The sequence below is a fragment of the Terrapene carolina genome, unplaced genomic scaffold (assembly GCF_002925995.2).
Source record: "Terrapene carolina triunguis isolate 2854851 unplaced genomic scaffold, T_m_triunguis-2.0 Scaffold130, whole genome shotgun sequence".
Classification (NCBI taxonomy): Eukaryota; Metazoa; Chordata; order Testudines; family Emydidae; genus Terrapene; species Terrapene triunguis.
Window position 1 is genome coordinate 38,738,901 of NW_020664481.1, and position 15,548 is coordinate 38,754,448.

At 40.9% G+C, this 15,548-nt stretch overlaps 1 protein-coding gene across 1 annotated transcript in view; it reads right to left on the bottom strand.

The window, feature by feature from the left end:
* The window catches only part of LOC112103905 (transcription initiation factor TFIID subunit 4-like), a 205,201-nt gene extending 189,653 nt beyond the window's left edge, over nt 1–15,548 (bottom strand). Inside the window, 3 exon segments of the mRNA XM_026652640.2 lie at nt 11,188–11,360; nt 14,210–15,398; nt 15,400–15,548. Of these exon segments, the coding sequence (XP_026508425.1) occupies nt 11,188–11,360; nt 14,210–15,398; nt 15,400–15,531 (1,494 nt within the window). The 5' untranslated portion in view covers nt 15,532–15,548.

A 15,548-nucleotide genomic window follows, 5' to 3' on the forward strand; every position in this document is an offset into this window, starting at 1 on the left:
ATAAGAAACACAAACAAAGAGCAGGAAATTTGGTTTAAAGCATTCAGAAACAAACAAAGCTCTGAACTACATAAACTGAAAATGTAAACAGACAAAAGAAAGCTATCAATGAAAAACTAGATGGCAGCACCTACCTACTTTTTAAAATTTCACAAGTATAGTACTTCAAAACCAAGTACAGTGCTGCTTTCTCCAATGTTATTTCAAAGGCTGAAAAGCAGTAGGCATAACATACTTTTAAAGACTCTTTGAAGATTATAATAATTCAAGTAATTTACTTGGTAAATAAAATATGAATACTCTTGGTTTATTTTCCCATAATTGACATCTATGATTTCAAAATGGAGCAGTAATGAAACTAAAACTTCATGGAATTACAGATTGTGCTTTCTCACTTTATAAAAATTGCGTATCAAAACTACAACCTACAGGATTTGAAAATTCCATAACATAAAAACACTGTTAAAATAACCAAATATCACAATGCTCAATCACAGAACATAGGAAGAATTACATCAAATTTATACAGAAACATGGAATAAAGAGAGTAAAATATTGTACAGCTGTTATGACAAGGTATTTATTTTAAATATGCCAAGTGCTTTTCCAGTTTCATTAGAGGGCTTTTTCTCTAGATATATTCTCCAAGAATATAAATAAGGCACAAAGCACTCTTATTACAATCAGATCAGATGTCATTCTCCCCAAAGGGCATCGCCTCCATGAGGCAGATAAGGTCCACAAAACAACAATAAATTTCCATAAGGATACAGTAAGAGAGAGACACTTATAGGAGAAATATAATCAAGAAAAGAGAAGACAGACTCCCCCTAGTGACAGGAACATACAACAATCTATGTTCATGTTCAGAAAAATATTAAATTTCCCTGTAATATGTTACTATAAATGTGCTAAAAACTGCAGTTAATATAAAATAATTATTTTTCCATAATCTTAAAATCAGATTTAAATTAAAATTATATTAAACTACAATAATTGTTTAATGGAAGAAAAACTATTTACTTTCTAATATATGAAATTTTTCAGCAATGCAATAAAATCTTAGAATTTACCCATGAGGAAAGATTAGAAATGTCACTGCACCTATTCAAGATTTACTTATTTTTTTTTATTGAAATAAGTGGCAATTTATGTTCACAAGATGACTACATTTCCAATGTAAAACACATTGTATGCATCTTTCTCTGAATCACAGCTTTCTATATAGCATTCTGCAATCTTGAGATTCTGAATTTTATTTTAATTAAATCTTATTGTACTGATTTGAACTCATTTATTTATATGCTGCACATCCTTCTGTAATTTATTCTTGTCCTCCATGATCCTTCCTAGCTTGGCACTAAATTGACCCAGAGATGCGTGCCATCCTACAAGGGTTACTGTTGCTCTGTTGATCCTCTCTCGCTGACAGTATAGCTCCTCCTGGAGCAGTTTTCCAGACTTCTGCTAGGAAACACAGGCACAGATTACAGTGCTACAGAGAGTGTATAGTCCTCCACTCAACTTCTCTTCCCCACAGTCACTCACACCACTTATAAAGGTAGGTATTATTCCCATTTTACACAAGGGTAAACTGAGGCAGGGGAAGTTAACTGACTAGCACAAGGTCACACATCAGTGGAAGAGCCAAGGAGGGAATCCAAGGCTAACAGATGCCAAAGTGTTCTTTTCAAAAGGCATTTGTCTAAATCTGTGTGAATTTCATGCAAGACTGTTATAAAAGCTGTATTAAAATATTGCTGTATTATGTTTACTGCATTCCCTCCATCCACAAAACTGACAAGTGAGTCAAATAATATTTCAAGTTTCTGTGGCATGGCCTATTCTTTATTACATACAAAAATGTTAAAAGTTATTTAGGTTGCAAAGTCAAGCACTCAAATTTTAGGAAATGCAAGATGTATGGTTGCCTGTGCAACCTTAATTCTGCCCTTTGTATGTTCAATTTATGCACTGAATGAGACACAGGTCCTGTGGAAAAAATAGTAGGGGATTATGTAAAGACTGTATCAACTAAATATTGACAACTTTTATAAGTGCTTGTACACAGATGCTAGAAATCTAACTACAAAGATGGGTGAACTTGAATGCCTGGTATAAAATGAGAATATTGATATAATAGGCATCACAGAAACTTGGTGGAATGATGATAATCAATGGGACATGGTAATACCAAGGTACCAAATATACAGGAACGACAGAGAAGGTTGCATTGGTTGGGGGTGGAGGGCCACTGTATGCGAAAGAAAGCAGAGTCAAATATAGTAAAACTCTTAAATGAATGAAACTGTACCACAAAATCTCTATGAATAGAAATTCCATGCTTGAAGAAGAAGAGTATAGCAGCAGTACTACTGACCCCCTGATCAAGATGGTGACAGTGACTGGGAAATGCTCAGGGAGATGAGAGAGGCTACAAAAACAGAAAACCCAGTAACAATGGGGGATTTCAACTATCCACATATTGAATGGATACATGTGACCTCAGGACAGGATACAAAGATAAAATTTCTAGAACATTACTGACTGCTTTTTTGGAGCAGCTAGTCCTGGAACTCACAAGGGGGGAGGCAATTCTTGATTTAGTCCTAAGTGGTGCAGAGTACCCATAGTGCACATTGGAAAACATAATCCCAACTATACATAAAAAATGATTGGGTCTAAATTAGCTCTTGTCACTCAAGAAAGAGATCTTGGAGTCAATTGTGGATAGTTCTCAGCAAACATCTGCTCAATGTGCACTTGAAATAAAAAAAGGTAACAAACTGTTAGGAACCATTAGAAAAGGGATAGATAAGAAGACAGAAAATATCATAATGCCACTATGTAAATCCACGGTATGCTCACACCTTTAATACTGTGTATAATTTGGGTGGCCACATCTCAAAAAAGATATATTAGAATTGGAAAAGGTACACAAAAGGGCTATGGAACAGCTTCCAATATGAGGAAATATTAAAAAGACAGACTGTTCAGCTTAGAAAAGAGACAACTAAGGTGGAATATGATAGCGATCTATAAAATCCTGGATGCTGTGAAGAAAATGAAAAGGGAAGAGTTACTTACCCCTTCACATAACACAAGAATCAGGGGGTCACCCAATGAAATTAATATGCAGCAGGTTTAAAACATACAAAAGGAAGCACTTTCTTCACACAATGCCCAATCAACTGTGGAACTCGTTGCCACACTATGCTGTGAAGGCCAAAAGTGTAACTGCATTCAAAAAAGAATTAGATAAATTCATGAAGAATAGGTCCATCAATGGCTATTAGCTAAGATGGTCAGTGACACAACACTATGTCTCTGGGTGTCCCTAAACCACTGACTGCCAGAAGCTGGGACTGGACGACAGGGGATGGATCCCTCGATAATTCCTCTGTTCTGTCCATTCCCTCTGAAGCATGTGGCACTAATCCTGTTGGAAGACAAGATACTGGGCTAGACAGACCATTGGTCTGACGCAGTATGGCTGTTCTTACGTTGTTATTCTTCATTTTCCTACACATTCAAAGGTAAGAGCATGTTGAGATTATGGAACACCCCAAATGATACCACTAACTGTGCCGGATAGCAATTTTCAAACATTGTTGTAGCCTGGTATAGTTATAGGACAATTTCCCTTGTACAGTGTGAAGACATTTTTTCTCTGAAACATTCATGTTAGCCAATGCTGTGCTTTTATTCAATAGCAAAAACTACGTTGACACAGAGTTAAGGTTGCCTGGTGGTATGTCATCCCTTTGCAGAGCACTGAATTGAGCAAAACTAACTTCTGAAACCAGGAAATTGTTCCTAGCCATCTTTATTCTGCCCCCTTTCAGCAATGCCCAAATATCCCCATTAAGACACACATGCTGAAATGTACAAGCTCCTCTTTTTAAAAGCCATTCACTCTCACCCACAGGATTCCGCCTTACACTATTAAAGGACAAAGGGGGGAGGGGGAGAGGGAGTAGTCCATGACACCTTCCCTCTACTTCCCTATAGCCAATGGGAATTATTTGCATACACTCCAGGTGCAGTCAGTGCATTGGATGTACCTACACTAAATGGTGGAGGCAGCAGTTGGGACTGCTTGGTAAAGGTGTATTTGTGAAACAAAGACGTGTGTGGATTACTTTGAGGTGAGTGACAGAGTTGTGATTATGACATGAGATCTATGTTTTGCACCCTCCATTGTGTGTGAGCAAAGGGAAGAGCCGCATATGTATCTTCAGAATCCTGTATGTATCATTTCTATGCAGAATTGTATATGTTATATAATCAGTAAGGCCCAGAGGTTTTATTACGAAAAGTACAGTCATTAGTGAGCGGATATGAGCACAGTCTAAGCATTTATTATCTGCATGCACTCCAGGTAAAGTGAGTGTAGTTGGTGTCAGGTGTAGCTGTACTCAATGGTGGAAGCAGCGGTTAGGGGGTAGAGATGTGTTTGTTAGATCTGCAGATTACTTTGATGTGTGTGACAAAGCTATGACTGTGACATGTGATCTATATTTTCCACCTTCTCGTGTGTGAGCAAAGGGAAAAGTTGCGTATATACCTGCAGGATCCAGTATGCATCCCTTCTATGCAGAATTGTGTAGGTGATGTCAATAGCAGGGCATAGGGCTTTTGTTATAAAGGATACTGTCAGCAGTAAAGTGGAATATGAGAGGACTGTAATGCTTTAGTGATGGTTAAGTGAAAGTGCAGATAGAGACCGTAACCTATGAGTAAGTGTAAGTGAGTTGTAAAAGTCTCTGAAGTGAATCTTAACTTGTGTATGTGTGGTATTTTTTTCTGGGGCTTTGGCTAAGTGTGTGAGTGTACACCAGGGCCTGGAATCTCCTGAATCTTCTTATGCCATGGGCCAGTGTGAGTATGTGCATACTGAGGCATTGCTTGAAGAGGAGAGAGGGACGGTGGCAAGGGCAACCCCTTTTTCCTCCTCTTCGTCCTTTAATAGTGTTAGGTGGAATCCTGTGGGTGAGAGTGACTGGGCTGTGAAAGGAGTGAAAAGCTTGTATATTTCAGCAGCTGTGGAGCTGGCTGAGTAAAGGTATAAATGTTAATAGAGCATATTGGGACATTGCTGAAAGAGAGCAGAGTTAGGTTTGCATGGGCAACCTTAACTGTGCATTTTCTGGTTTTCAGATGTTTGAGTTTTGTTCAGCTCAACATTCTTGGAAGTTATGAAATACCACCAAGCAACCTTAAATCTACATTAATGTAGTTTATTGCTATTGAATTTCCTTGTGTTTTTAATCAGAAAAGATATGTTGTTGGTAGGAGCTGGTAGTCATTTAGGTAGTTGTATATCTCATGTCCCACAACTGGCATATTGAGTCAGACACACACACACCCCGCCCCTCCCCATATGCACACAAAGCTGTGCCCCACCAGCCCTGCTTTGGCACACCTCCCCAGCCATGCCCCTAACCCATTCACTGTGTTCCCACCTCCTGCCCACTACCGTACCCAGGCCCCATCCCACTCCACCCCAAGCAGGGAATGCCTGTCCCTGCAGTCTCCACTCCCTGGTATACGAATGTTTCTATTGTCCTTACTTCCCCCTCCTATAACCCAACTCACATGCAGTGCCTGAAGCAAAGATCAACTGTTAGAGCGAAGGGGTGTTCCTGATCATGTTTCAGAATGATTGGAGGATGGAGCTTGTGGAGGGGCCAGCAAGAGAAATCACAGACAGGATTTCTGTTCAAAATACTGAGTTTTATGTTTGAGAGAAAGATACTCTAGCCCTCATCCAATAGATGCACCCCATCTCCAGGAAACTGAGGTGTCAGAGCTGCTAATGTTTCTATGACATACAGTATGTATAGTCTGGTCAGTGATTAACCCTCTAATTTCCTGATTAATGTTCTTCCAAAAGTTATTAATAACTTTCATATTGCTGCTGTAGCAATTATTAAGATGCTCAGAGAAATCAGAGAAAATTATCATAGCTCCTGGGCACAAATCTGTGATGCAGTCCAAATCTGCTCTCATACATTTATGAGGTATCCACACCAGGAATAAGGCCCAGATCATTTGCATGCAAGTGAACTACCACAGCGTTTGGAAGATCACAACCTGAGCTTAAGTCATCAATTAGACGCTGCAGAATGGGCAAAATATGATGCCAACGCAGGCCACCTCTCTCCACCCAAATCAGCCTGTAGTCAGCAATCCCTGTGTCATGGTGTACTCCCTTGCTCTCTCACGAACTTCTGCAACCTCATGATCCAGGAATCACACAGAATCCACAGACTAGCAACCCTGGCAGCACACATTTTTCCCCTCAGCAGTCCAGTTCCAAACCTCCATGCTATGCATTTTGGAAACACTACATTAATCTGCCCTGAGATCAGGAAATACCCACTTGCTCCAACAATCCCCCAGGGGCTAGTAAAGTACAGATTTTTTCAAATAACCACTGCCACCTTCCCCTCCTCCCCATGCATGCACACACACATAGTCTTCTGTCTCTGGCTCCTCCTCATCCAATATAACAAAAATTTTGGTTAGACCAGATGCTGGCTATTCTACTGTATTCACAGTAAACCGCACCATAAAATAAATACATGTTATATTATAACAGAGATAACTTGGCTTAAGCACCCTGAGCTATTAAAACTTTTAGGGGTGTACAAAGGTTCAGACTAGAAAATTCAGTGGTCAGGTTTTCATCTGGGCAACGGTGTTGGCACAAAACCTTGAACTATACAAGCAAGCATAAAGTGGCTGCCTAGAAACTCTCTCACTGTTTCTTTACTGAAACATGTGCACAGTAATCAATCTAAACTACACATTTACAAAAGCAAACAGGTGTACATGTTTTAAATATCATTCTCAACTTGAATCCCCCAAAGATTTAGTGGGGGCCATGCACTACCTTGGGTAAAATTCTACAGATTGAAACCATTTTGACCTACATCACATCAATACTTTGATCTCTAGATCAGCACACAAAACCCACTTAGAAACTTTTTGAATAATGGCTTTTTGTTTCAGAGCTTTTATCTCTTCAACCCCTTGCTCATATGACCCCAAATTTGGGTCAATGACCCTGCCCTGCAAACCAAATTAAAAAGGAATCTAAGCATGTTGATTTTAGAGGACTTAGAAAGGTTGATCTTTAAACAAAAGTTGCGATGCAACCTTAACTATAGTGGTGTTGACTCATCACCACTGAGCTAGGTAGTTTATAATATGGTTTCTTAACACAGTTTATGATTATTTAAGGTGTAATAACAAATTGTGTTACAAATATGACCCTGAAAATGGTTTCAAGCCTTAACGGAAAAACTGAGTAAACAACCACATTTGACTTTGGGTGTTAAATATGACAGCCCTCCAACTATCTCTCCTCAGATTTGAATAGAAAACAAATGTCCCACTTATAAAAAAGGGTCTATCATACTTACCACAAGAATAAGAAGGTCAAAGCCTCTCTTACACAGACTGTAGGACCTTAGCAGCAGGACAACTATTTTCAGCGCTTGGTTACATAGGAGCAAGGAGTCTAAACTGTCTGACAGCCAAAGTCAAAACATCCACTGTTTTCTCAGAGTAAGACTCAGCCTTGATGACCAGTAAATAGAAGATCACAAAATACTATGCACTTAAAAAAAATAACATTCTAAAATATAATCTAAAGAGAATACCTTAAATTACAGATTCAAGGCATACATAATGATTGAGATATTTTAATATCTGGTGCAAAGATAATGATACTCATCTGCATCAGCATGATGGAGAGATATGTATGTAACTGATTAAAGGGTCTAGGCAGAAGTTGAAACTAAATTAAGCAGCAATGCGGCATTATTTTTGTTATATTTGTCTGTCTTGTGCTGTTCTTCTGGTTAGTCCAAGACAACATATGTGTACATTCAGACTGTTCTGAGCCAATGATTAGTGCAATTTGTCTCAGTTTGAATGACTGAGAAGAACAGGACTCCTGGAGATTTTACTTTACAGGCCTAACAACATCCGCGCAGAAAATATTTCCCGTACCCTTACAGATTTTCACTGGGGCGGTGGAGGGGGGCAGCTCCAGCTTTCTGACAAGTCAGAACTGTATTCTGGAACAGGAAAAAAAAACCTGTCAATTATAGAATTGCTGGAAGACAATTTTGTTTTCAGTATACATTATTTGCTATACTTCTTGAATTAGATTCCTCTCCTTGATCAATCATCATTATTCAAACGAAAAACATAAAAAAACCAAACCTGAAGACGCAGCCATTTCTAAAAGCTTAGCACAATATTTGTCATTAAACTTTTCCTCCAGAAAAGCAATGAGTTCAACAGCCTCAGGAAATAAGTCTTCTATAAGAATCAAATACAAGTGTAGTTCTTATGTAGTAAAGCCTTTATTATTTAAGGGATTCACTGTTTTCTGGCTTTAAAAAAATGGTTCTAGTCAAATGTTTTAAAACATATTTTCTGGACCAAATATATACAAATAAAAGTCACTGGCAGCAGAAGAGAAAAAATTATCGGCTATTTCCAGAATAATTAAATTCAAGCCTCCCAAAGACTGCTTTAATCATTTCATTGCCTTTATTAATTGATAAGAGTAAACAAATGTGGTGCTCATGAAACAGACCAATATGACAGTCTAGGCAGATACCATACTGTTGTCTCAATGCACACGAATCCCTGACTAGCAACAATCCTATTGTTCCAGTACTGCCACTGTAAAATGTTGAAATCACAACTTCTTGGACAGGGATCGGCAACCTTTGGCACGCGGCCCATCAGGGAAAGCCGCTGGCGGGCTGGGATGGTTTGTTTATCTGCAGCGTCCACAGGTTCGGCCAATCGCAGCTCCCACTGGCTGCGGTTCGCCGCTCCAGGCCAATGGGGGCTGCGGGAAGCGGCAGCCAGCACATCCCTTGGCCCACACCGCTTCCATAGTCTGTCTGGAATAGTTTGAGATCCACTGCACTTATGATTATGTGCCTCTTCAATACAAAGAACTACATCCTATCTACACAAAATCCAAAGCAGCGTGGCAACATTGTGCTTAGGCCTGTTTCAGAGAAGCCTCCCACAAAGCCACCGAATCTTTTTTTTCTTAATGACTTTTTCCAACCTTCCACCCCCAGCATTCCACATAATTCCGAAGACTACTCTTTAACAGGCTTGTCATCCTCATGCTCGTGATCATCTCCTCAAATGGTCATATTAGACATGCTCAGTCCTCTTAACAGTTCCTTACAAGTTTTTATCTTTTCTCAACTCCCTCTGATTGTTAATATCTTTTCTGTAGTATTGTGTTCAAAAGCTGTGCTCCCATGTAAACCATTTTCTCTCTAACTTTACATAGGATATGTCTAAATATACAATCTTATAATGTCGGATGGCTACTAAAGGAGCAAGCAGGCTGGAGAACGAAAGTCCTGCCAGCAAGCTGGTGAGAAGCTGCCGAGAGACAACACTCGAGAAAAGGGATGACTGGATGTATGGCAGTAGTCCCAAAACTGTGGGATACGTCTCCCTAGGAGGGCGTGGAAGAACATTTGGAGGGACATGCAGCGGGGTCCAGGCCACCCCGCACAGGGGGTGGGAGGGAGTGCCACCCAGCCCTGCTCTGCTTCCAGCCCAGCTCCAGCCCCAGCTTCACTCCACCTCCAGCCCAGCTCTGCCCTCATTCCCTCTCCAGCCCCAGGCCAGCTCCACCTCTAATCCCATCTCCTGCCACATCCCCAGTTCAGCCCCCAGTTCTGCCTTCAGCCCAAGCTCCTCTGCAGTAATGGAGGGGGGGCATGGACAGATTCCATTACTGGTAAGGGGGGGGCATGACACGAAAAGTTTGGGTACCACTGATGTACGGGCTGGAGAAGCCTACAGAACCAAGGGAGATAGAAAGGCGCTCAGGGCACAGCAGGAGTTGTTGTTGAGGCCTTATTTGGTCTGTCTTGTTTAAGGCCCCAGAGCTGGAACCCAGTGGAGTGGGTGGGCCTGGGTTCCCCTACCGATCCCACAAAAGAGACTTAAGAACAAAAGGGGTTCGAGACCCCCTTAGGAACCAGGATCAGCTGACCCTACCAAGTACAAGGGAAACCCGTACACCTCAGCAGGACTGAAACTAACACCCTGCATAGCCCAGAATAGGACTATAATAGAAACTCAGTTAAAAGGAGCTGACTAACTGCCTTCCCAGACCAAGTTAATTCTGACCAAAGGGGGCGCTATTGCATTAGCACAGCAGCTCACAGTTACTCACAGTCATAGTACTCATAAGTACTTACCAAAGCAATCTTAACTCTGCCCTCACAAATCAGAAGAGCATTACTAGGGCTGAGCTGCGCAATAACAATGCTCAGAAATATTGATCTCTAGTTTTATAGTCCAAAGTAGCCAAAGCTGAATAACCTCCCTGAAGTACCATCACTTAGTTAAATGATAATTACCTGCATTAATATAGATTTTGGGGATTTTAGCTAGAAGGATCGCAAAGCACTTTACAAACTCATCAGAAACTTAATATTAATCTTAGTACCTCTGTGTGGAAATACAGTAACTTTTTAACATCAAACTCTACAGAATATTATGGGGCAGGAAAGGATACCGTAGTCAACTTAATTTAATAGAGAAATTCAGGTACACAAAACGCAATCACCCAACTTGAAATCTTAATGCAACATGCAAATCACCACCCTTACTCTTGAATAATGTACAACAACATTTAATGACTACAAGAGGGCAGGACACCTGTTGTTCATTTTATTTGAAAAATTAATCTTAACAGCACAGTCCCCCCATATACCATGCTGGGGATTTAGATCAGTACTGACTCAGAAGGAAGAGAGTCACCTATTGAATCAGCAGCACGTATGATTTCCTCGGAGATCTCCAAACAAGTTCTGACCAAGCTTGATCCTGCTTACTTTATGAGGTCTGTTGGACTCACAGCCCAAAGTGGCCTTAACAGAAGCTATAATATGGGACTCCTGAAATGTAGACATATAGAGAAATTTCCTGGACCCCTGGAACTAAGCCATACTTTGGCTAAAGGTGAGGTACAATATTTCCCTCCTCTGTAATTTGTTTTCAGTTCAAAAATGGTTTACGTGAACAAGTTTGCAAAGAAGCCCGGCTTTATAATGTTTGTGATAGAAAAAACGGTAGATCATAAAGAAAAATGATAATCACAAGCATGAAAAAATGTACCTGGGTTGTTGTTAAACGAAAAACTGGACCACTTGTGGGCACTGAAAGTCTGGGTGAGATGCTGGCAGGACCTTGCCCCTGTGTTTGTACTTGAGCTTGCACTTGAGCCTGGGCTAAAACCTGCTGAGGTACCATTACAAGATGTCCAGCTTCTGTGCGCACCAAGACCATACCTAATGAAAATGATCAAAATAATAGTAAGTACTATGAATAGAACTGACATGCAGTAGCTTAACATTTTCCCTTCTTCATTCACCATACATCATTCCTGACATGTTTATTACAGTATAAAATCAGATATTTCGTAAGGGAAAATCAGCAGAAAAACAATTAAAAATACAGCTTTAACAATTTGGGTTACATTTGAACAGTACAAATGTAACAATTGGTTACCTGAGTATATAAGAAGGTGACAAAATTTAGAGGTGTAATTAGAGACAGTAACAGAGCATCGGGGGGAGAGTTGCATTTAATTCTTAAATCCTGATCCAGCAATGGGATCTACTGGCAGAGACACTTGTGCCAATACAGAGTCCCACAGATGTCTCATTTGTCTTAGCCCTGCACTGTGGCCAGCTCCAGTCCTGGGAATCTAAACCAGACTCCAACTCTTCTATCCCTCCCCCATCACCGCACTTGCCTTTGTCTACTGCTGAACCTCCTCGGCCCTGTCCGGTTTTATTTTTATAAACTAAGGCCCCTAATCTTGCAAAGACTTACATTCATCTTAAATGTATGTCCCACAAGTAGTCCCACTGAAGACAAAGTCTCACTGAATGCACGAAGTTAAGCGTGTGCATAAGTGTTTGCAAGTGCAGAGCCTATATCCTAGGCCAAAATCTAATGCACAGGCTGCATTTTCAGTTTATTAGTCTGTTAATTTTTGACTTAACAGTGTAGTGTTAAGCTCAAGTATAATCCTTGTAGGTACTGTAGTTTCTCTTTATGTGAATTAACCTTATGGGGAGACATCTAGAAAACACTTGCTAATCTTCCCTACATAAAATGGAAATTAACTGAGAAGCAGATCTGAAGTAGCTGGGCTGTGACTGGTCCCTACACTTCATACCACCAAGTAGGGACAGTCAAAGTAATTGTGATGCATGAATAAGTTTGTTATTCAAGTTGTAGAAATATTTACTGCTATGAGGGTATAAATGTTCATATATGACAATTTGCTTTTTAAAATGAATGTGATTAATTCAGGTTCAGGACATTGTTATAATTAGTTTGATTGATCTATGCTTAAAAAACATATGCACATCTGAAGCATCTAATATTATGGGCTATTATTCAGCTTTACTGCCAGCTAGGTAAACAGGAAGCTGATTTTAAGAGCTTGTGATATAATTTAAGAAGACCTACTCAAAAAAGAATATTTTTTTAAAGTTTCAGCTTTAAACACAAGTTTCTTCTATGAAAACTGCACTATTTTAAAACCAGTAAAGAGCTGTCCATTACTTTTGCAGTTGAATTATAGATATTTTCATTTTCTCTCCATCTTATCCCCTGAGAACACTTGCCTGTGACTTTTATATTCAAATTTAAGTAACTTGAACTGATTTACTGGCAAGTAGTTCTATAGAGCAAAAACATTTATAAGTTTGCATGCTACTAAGTTCTTTCAATAATATTTTCTAAAATCTATAAAATGTTTGTTTTCAAGAGTATCATTTTCCTCTTCTGTTTAACAACCAAACAGTAGAACAAAGCAATGATAGCATTCAACTTCTGAAATTGATGGTAAGTTATGAAGTACATGCCTTAGTATAGGAAACAATAGCAAAGTGTGCTAATATACTATCTACATAATTACACTTTCACTTTCTAAAAGCAGCTTGATATCTGTTCCAAGTTAAATGAGATCTTTATAAAGTCATAAGAATTTGCCTGATCTATGCAGTAGCATTCTACAAAAATACGTCAGGAGTTTCATAACCTGTGGTCAACTTCACAACTATTTAAAACACTGCAGTAAAGACAAATCTTTATTCACACACAGCAAGCATACCAGTCTATAAACTTCATTTACTTAACTGATGTCAAACACTTTAAGGAATTCTGAGACAAGAAAAACAATTTCAGATCATACAATGTATTAATGGATGAAGAATCTTTATTTGCATAAGAAAAACAATTAAACTTCACTTGAATAAATCACCAAATTTCAGAGGCGAGGACTTGTGCTCTATTTGCACCACTAGTACTCAAGCATGACAAAACAACATTGGACACCCTTCAAAATTTGAAACTGACAATAAAATAGCCATTTAAATCAGGAATTGTTGGCATGAGGATATATGGCTAATGTTTTAGTTATGGTCAACCTTACTAAACTAGTATTTTTAGAAAACAAAGCCAGATACTACTAACCGTTTATTTTTGAGTATCAACAAGACTAAATAATTAAGAAATCATCATTAAGAGCAGAGGGAGTGGAGTGAAATTGTTACTGTGGAATTAGAGGTGACTCCTACTTATGTGGGGAGAGGCCCAGATACTATGGTGCACAGCACAATATATGTATTGAGATTGAAAGCATTACATTAGATTATTTAATTAGCCACATCAGGACAGACACTGATTGAATATGGAGAACTTTTCCCAGTGTCAGCAGTAGTAAAGAAAATTTAACAAAATTTATACCTACAACTAGATAGGACATCTATCTATAAATCAGCAACTTCTAAAATAAAGTTAAGTGTTTTGTTTTATTTTACTGCAGTTTTTAAATAACTTACCATGATTAACATTTTCCTTTAACAAAACAAATAATTCTCCCCAACAACCATCACAACATTTTTTTAAATTAGCCACCACAAATTTTAAATTGATTAAATAATATTTTTAGTAATGTCAATGTGTTTATTAGAACAGAATTCATTTTAAAAACGTGATTACTGGTGTACCACACATTTATTTGATAGTTCTGTACTTGAATTGTAGCACAGCCACAACTTTGAAAAATCACAATGAGGAAAACGGGTTAGCAGAGATTAACAAGCCTATAATTTCCACTTACCAGGTGGTATAGTAAAACCTGGAGGCAACTGGATTGTAGTCTGCTGAGGCGGTCTAACAATCAATTGTGGTGCAACTATTCTCTGAGCAGTGCCCACTGCAGGCCTGGGTGACAGCGACTGGGGGACTGCAGAGACGACAGGTACAGCAGTGGCTGATTTGGCTACACCAACAGCAGAGCCAGGTGGCCCTATAATATTAACTGTGGATTTAGATATAGCAGTGAGGGTGATCGGGCTGGACACTACAGGGGCACAGTTGGCTACTGAACTTTGGGCTGGATGGGTGACAAGGTTCATTGTAGGAACAGAACTGGTAGAGTTACTGAGTGCATTTACTGCAGGATTGTGTGTGAGGAGTTTAGTCTGTGCTGTGGAGGAGTCTGGTTTGCTGTGGCTGACAGCCGGATTCTCATGGTTGACAACTTGTGTTATTGCTGCTGGGGCACAACCAGCCTTTAGACTCTGAGTGACAACCACAGGAGCGCTGGAGGAAGTGCCATTCCCACTGTGTGCCGCGGGAGGAACAGTATGCAGCGCAGGTCTCTGGAGAAGAGAGAGAGCAGGAGGAGGAGCAGCAGCAGCAGCTGTACTACTCAGCATTACCGCCTTTGCAAGTTCCCGACTTGCTGCGGCTACTGGAGTGACAGCACCGGCAGCCTCAGGCGACCCTCCAGCAGTGACGGCCTCGGAGTTAAGCAGCAACACACTGTTCACCGCACCAGCGGCTGCTGCAGGAGGACTACACCCATGTCTGGGACTCTCCACTTCCCGGGCACCACTGCCAACAGCGGGAGCAGCGGCATTGGCATCCACGTGGTTGCTGACAGGCTGGGCTGGGGCGCCAACAGGCGGAGGTGGGGCAGCGGATTGCAGTGGGACAGGGGCAGCAGGTGCACTCGGGTTGCTGCTGCAAGGAGCTGCTCCATGTGATTGCTGCATGCTACTACTGTTTACACTCGCTCCCCTCCCGGCCGCCGCCGCCGCTGGGGGGGACACGGCTGGGGGTGCCCCCTGGGCTGGGGGTGGGCTGCCCACGGCACTTGGACACCTGGCGGTCTCCCCTGCCCCGGGGAAATGAGGAGGAGCAGGATGCCCTTGCTGCTGTTGCTGGACTGGGCTGCCGCCCTCCACCAGGCTCCCCTGGTGCTCTTGCTGCTGGTGGGATGGGGGGCTGCTGTTAGGGGGGGGGGCCCTCGGCGGAGCCCCTCCCGCCGGCCAGCTGTGATTCCAGGGAGCCCACCAGGTCGCTGACCGCCTTCTCATCCACCTCTTCGGAGAAGAGCAGCATCTCTTCCAGGGGGTCCGAGGCGCCCGCCGCCATCTTGCGCCGAGCTGGGA